At 45.4% G+C, this 6,000-nt stretch overlaps 1 protein-coding gene across 1 annotated transcript in view; it reads left to right on the top strand.

Moving 5' to 3' along the window:
- Window positions 1-6,000, top strand: part of URB1 (URB1 ribosome biogenesis factor) — a 79,507-nt gene that overhangs the window by 6,424 nt on the left and 67,083 nt on the right. The window contains exons 2-4 of the mRNA XM_017883969.1: window positions 530-669; window positions 1,752-1,903; window positions 2,648-2,780. Coding sequence (XP_017739458.1) covers window positions 530-669; window positions 1,752-1,903; window positions 2,648-2,780 — 425 coding nt within the window. The remainder of the gene's footprint in view (window positions 1-529; window positions 670-1,751; window positions 1,904-2,647; window positions 2,781-6,000) is intronic.

Raw genomic sequence — 6,000 nt, 5'->3', positions numbered from 1 at the left:
CTCCCCTCCTCTCCCATCGTCTCCCCTCCCCTCCCCTCCTCTCCTTTTCTTTTCTTTTTCTGAGACAGAGTCTCACTTTGTCACCCAGGCTGGAGTGCAATGGTGCGATCTCGGCTCACTGCAGTCTCTGCCTCCTGGGTTCAAACAATTCTCCTGCCTCAGCCTCCCAAGTAGTTGGGACTACAGGTATGTGCCACCATGCCTGGCTAATTTTTGTATTTTTAGTAGAGACAGGGTTTCACCATGTTGGCCAGGCTGGTCTCGAACTCCCGACCTCAGGTGATCCACCCGCCTTGGCCTCCTAGAGTGCTGGAATTACAGGCGTGAGCCACCACGCCCGGCTGGGCTTGGGGCTTCAACATGAATTTTGGAGAGAAACAGTTCAGTTGATAGCATTCATAGTAGCTTCTGTGCAGTGTAGGTGGATCGGGGAAGGTCACAGAATAGGGAAAGCAGGTTGCAGTGGTGGATGTGATTGTTTCTAAGAAGACTGACCTTGTTAACGTTTGAACATAACTTTTTTTTTCAGGCTTGGAAGCGTTTGTGTCTGCTGCCAAGAAGCTACCACGAGAAGATGTGTATGATGTTGTGGAAGGGTATATAAAGATTTCTGTTGAGTGTGCAGAAATTTTCCAGCTCCTAAGTGGAGAAAAACGACCTGAAAGTGAAGTATGTTGTTCCTTACATGGCTTGATGAAGAGAAAAAAAGTTAATGCTGCTGTTAAGTTTGATGAGGAAAAATGTGATAGAAATTTCCATTACCACCTTTCTATAGAAAACGATGCTTTGTCCCTGTGCTGTAGGAATGTATTCATTTTTTGCCTCCATGACCTTTGAAAGCATTTTAGTGGAAAATTCTCACTTATTAACATTTGATGAATGATATCAGAAGGAAGGATAATAGATTCCTAATCAAAATGCACTTGGCTTCAGTATGGTTTAAACAAAAGGGAAACAGATAAACACGTGGTGTCACAGACTCACAACACATAATGAATTGATGATTGTTTTCTTATTCCAAAGAGATTGAACATTGGAATATTTATGTGCCTGTTGAAATCTCAGGTTATTGCTATAAGGATGTAGACCTGATTATCTCTAAAGTCATTAAGAGAATTTTCTTCTCATTCTGGCCTTATCGCCAGCCTGAAGTGAGTCCTAGCACTTCATTTGATTTGATTTTCTCATGTGATTTTCTGTAATTGTAAACAAGCTGTTCTTTATTTTTTTTTTATTTTTGAGACGGAGTCTTGCTCTGTCACCCAGGCTGGAGTGCAGTGGCACAATCTCGGCTCACCACAAGCTCCACCTCCCAGGTTCACGCCATTCTCCTGCCTCAGCTGAGTAGCTGGGACTATAGGCGCCCGCCACCATGCCTAGCTAATTTTTTGTATTTTTAGTAGAGACGGGGTTTCACCGTGTTAGCCAGGATGGTCTCGATCTCCTGACCTCATGATCCGCCCGCCTCGGCTTCTCAAAGTGTTGGGATTACAGGCGTGAGCCACTGTGCCCGGCCCTGACAAGTTGTTCTTTATTTTGCTGGGCTGTGGGAGCGGGGCTACATGTAGAGCCTAGGTCTGGCGGGTCAGCCTGCCAAGCTGTCACCTTTGACTCAGGATCTAGGTGGGCCTCATCCTGTATGTTGAAGGCTTTAAGCCTGCAAGTAACTATGGCTAAGACAAAAGGAGCATATATGTACAGGAGGAAAAGAAATGATATAATTTCTAAGCGTTTCAATTCTGTCTTTGCAGACGGTGTTAATATTTCAAGTTTTTGAGGCCATATTATTGCGGACAGCAAGTGATCTTTCACATTTTCATGTTGTGGGAACCAACGTTGTGAAAAAGCTGATGAACAACCACATGAAGCTCATCTGTGAGTCTCTGTATGCCTCGGGTTACAGGTAGGCTGTCTGCCCTTGCGTGACAAAGGATGGGCCTTTGGGTTTGGTCTGCATTCAGCTCTCCGCAGGGGCATTTGGTTATTACCTTTATGGCTAGAGGAGAGGTGAGCTGTTTCCGAGGCCACAGTGACCGAGTCTCTGCCCCCTTCCTTTGTGGACCAGCCCTGGCTGTCCCTGACTCCTCTCACTTATCCCTTGTCCCTCTTGTCCTGCCTGCTACTGTCCTTGCTGCTATATCTGTTGACTGACTCCCTCTACTGGAATCCTAGGTGCATGTGGCAGGGCCTTGCCTGTGTTGTAAATGCCACCTTCCCCTGGATAACAGGGTCTTGCATGTAGCAGGTTCTCAGAAAACCATGGAATCTGGGTAACTGCAGAACGGAAAGACAGCCACGAGCTTGCGTTCGGAGATGCCTTTGTGAAGAAGTCGTCCTCTGTATCCTGCAGTCACAGGGACTGAGATGTGGTCTCTTGATCACATGATGGCTCGCTCCAGAGAGAAATGTCCATCTTCTTCAAATCTCGTGTTTATAATCTTAATCCTACTTAGTTTTAATTTTGAGCCTTATTTTGAATCTTTATGCTTTTTTTTTTTCTCCTTAAAAATGGTGTGTCTTTTTCCTTCTTTTTTTCTGTTTTGGGGATAGCAAATAACACAAGCAGCTTGCAGCTGGCTTTGTGGTGAGGCGGCTCTGTGCTTCTGCTGTTCCTGACGTGTCTGATTTCCTCTGGCTCCCTGTACAGATTGGCTCGCGCCTGCCTGAGCCTGATGGCCGCCATGGTGACCCAGGGTCCGGAAGCTGCCAGGGATGTCTGCAGCCATTTTGATTTGAATAAAAAGACCTTGTACACCTTGGTGATCAAGAGGGATTCAAAGGTGAGGGGACCACAGTATCTCGTGCTTTCCATGGATCTCCTTCCCTTGGAGGACTGCAGTGGTTTTTCCTCCATTCTCTGGCCCTGATCCCCACACAGATGGAATGAGAGGTGTCTATGCAGAAGGGTGTGTGTCAGCAGCCACAGGATCTGTCTGTGAGGATAGGACTCACTTCAGGCTGGCGACAGGGCCAGAACCTGGCAGAGCCTGAACAATGGGGACATCTGAGGAAGCTCTTGGGGGCTGAGTGAGATGTGAGGATGACTTAGCTGTGGGCAGCCCCTCTCCTAAGTAAACGAAATACCCTCCATGTGCCCATGGCCCTGAAGCTCGTAGCGTGCCCCAGTCCTCTGTTCCTGCTCTGCCCACCTCGGAGAAAGCCCTTGAAGCTCTAAGCCAGTGACGTCCTCAAAGAGGACTTCTATGGCTTTTTAGTAAGTGACTTTTGCCTCCCAGTTGTAATCTCGTGATGGGTGAGGGTTGGATTGTGCCCAATAAAATGGGAGTGTGGATGGTTGGTTTTCAGGAAACCTGTGAAACAAAAATTCCCTGGTGGCTTTTGAAATTTCACTTGGGTTTGGAAAGGTTCTTGGGGAGCAGGCACACTTTGAGGACTCCTGAGCTTGAGCGAGGGCATCCTCCCGTTGCGTGTGCTGGCTGCAGGTTGTCTGTCGAAGGGCATCTTCTGGTTGCCCTGTCAGCTCCCCTGCTGGAATTCAGTGCTGTGAACAGCCCTGGCCAGAGTGTCACCGTCTTCCTGAACGTAAAGAGTAAGGAGACAGATATCAGCCCATCCCATCTGCCGTGGTGGAGAACCATGTTAGAATAATTCACTTCTATAACCCTGTGCTGCCTTGTTTTGTCAATATCCCTGGGAACTAAAAGTTTCTACATTGCTGGGAATTGGACTAAAAGGTTGATAATACCAAGTAGCTTTTATGGCTCTGCGAGATTGGCCTGGTGTTGAGGGTTTTACTGGAATTACAAATAAGGTATTCTCTAAGGAAAAAAATTCCAAGTCTTAATGTCTCTCAGATACTATGCTTTATCCATGTGTCAACAAATTCCATTCAATGAGTAATGGCTCCTGACATTTAAATACGTTTCTAGTAAAAAGAATGTGTGTGCTATTTGCAGACTAGGGCAAATATCACGGTTCTTTGGTCTTACCTGGCAGTAAGCCTGGCAGTAATTATCCATCAGATGCCCTCCCCACCCATCTCTTTTGATGTCAGCCCTCCCAGCTGTCTGAGTGAAATAGACTTCAGGAGCCCAGAGAGCGTGGGAAAGGCCGAGTAGGGCTACCCGTCCTGAACCCTGGCTGCAGGGCCACGCACGAGCTGTTTCATCTCAGGGTCTCGGCACATTATTTTACCTCTCCAGGATCTGTAAAATGGGAGTTACAGTCAAGTCGAAAGTGTTTTTATTCTCATTGTGTAATCTGTAATAAGTATCTTAGATACCTTATATGTTATAGGAAATGGAATTGAGACATTACGTTTAATAAGGAACTGTTAGGAACATTTAAAAATAGAGCAGCGTGAGGAACCCCTGTACCAGCTGTCCAGCTTCAGCCACTGTCCCCATCCTCCACCTTTTTAGTTTCCTCTGGGGCAGTCGATTAGAGCAAATCCCAGACGCGAATCATATTTCACTATAAATATTTCAGCATGTACTCTAACAGAAAAAGACCCTTTAAAGAACAGAAACCACAGTGCCATTATCACGCCTAACACATTAATAATTTCTCACTATCATCTACTACTCAGTTTGGTCTCAGGTTTTTTCCGTTTCAAAAATGTTTTTACACCTTGTAGTTCAGATCAGGATCTGAACAAAGTCTACATTGCATTTGGCTGATACGTTTCTTAAATATCTTTGATCCCTTTTGAGTCTGAGTTTTTCTCCCTCATGCCATCCCCTGCCTTTTTTTTTTGTTTTGTTTTTTTAATGCCATTTTTTTTTTAAAGTTGGGGGTTGGGTTTTTTTTTTTTTTTTTTTTTTTTTTTTTTGATGAATATATGTTAACATTTCAGAGGAAATTATTAAAGCCTCATGAAGAAGGAGGATTATAGATAATATTCATCCAGCCAAAGAAAGCATTGTTAAAATCCTCTGCCAAAGAGCAGTTTTACCAAATGTGTTTTGGTCTATTTTAGACGGTGTTTTGCAGAATAAGCCCTGAAGAGTTCAGGACGTTTTCTTCGTGGAGTAATAACCCTGTGAGGTCACAGGGTGGGAATGAAGAGCAGGCATGTGGCCCACTTGCAGTAGGAGTGGGACGCCTTTGATGGAGTAGACTGGAGACAGAGGATGGAGGCCCAGGGGGCCACGGCAGTGGCAGAGCCTAGAGCGGGCAGCTGCTGTGTCCTGGGGATCTTACCCAGTTCCTCCATCATGTCAGAACAGAAAATTTGGAGTTGTCTGGGATATAAAAGATGAAAGCCAGGAGGTGATAACTAAAACCTTTTCATTTATAAATTCATTGCTGGAGGGATCCACAGGAGGTCTAGTTCTGCTGTGTACCAGCAGGATAGAAAGATCTAGAATGGCAGAAAACCTGGACCAGCATTCCAGAGTCCTGACTCCCAGTACTGTTACTTCAGTGGACAAAAAATAAAAGCATAGGAACTTTCCACTAGCAGGGAAAAGACAGAACTTAATTTAATTTTGCCAGGCAAGTTTTAGCATTTTACCAGCATTTATCTGGAACACAAGGCATGTGTACATCAGGAAAATTAACTGCTTGAATTAGATGACATGTTTATTTGAACTGTGAGGCATAGAGATGGCTTGGGAGTAGCTTAAGCTTCCTGAGGACAGGGACAACATCTTGGTTAACTTTGCACCCTCTCCTGGCCTGAGATGATGGCATCTTGAATGCAATGAGTGTTTTATAAAAAGTGAATTGGTGGGTTAAGGCACTGGAGCGTTGCTGACACTATGGAAGTGCTGCACATTCTCAGCACTAGTGATCATTGGACGCAAACTCCTTACTGTGATGAGTCACACAGGTAGGTCCTTAGAACAGAGAGGATAGTTTGAAGCTCTCGGTTTTGGGAGAAACCCGCATTGGTGTAATAAGGTCTTGCTGAGATGCTATGTGGCATGGACGGGGATAGACTCAATAAATGTAATGAGTGTGCAAGGCCTTGATCTACGTATCAGGGAGCATGGGTTGGATAGCCTTCCTTTTCTCCGGAAGGAACATAGACCCAAC

This window comes from Rhinopithecus bieti, unplaced genomic scaffold (assembly GCF_001698545.2).
Source record: "Rhinopithecus bieti isolate Rb0 unplaced genomic scaffold, ASM169854v2 scaffold_13207, whole genome shotgun sequence".
Classification (NCBI taxonomy): domain Eukaryota; kingdom Metazoa; phylum Chordata; class Mammalia; order Primates; family Cercopithecidae; genus Rhinopithecus; species Rhinopithecus bieti.
This window is presented reverse-complemented; position numbering and strand designations above follow the sequence as displayed.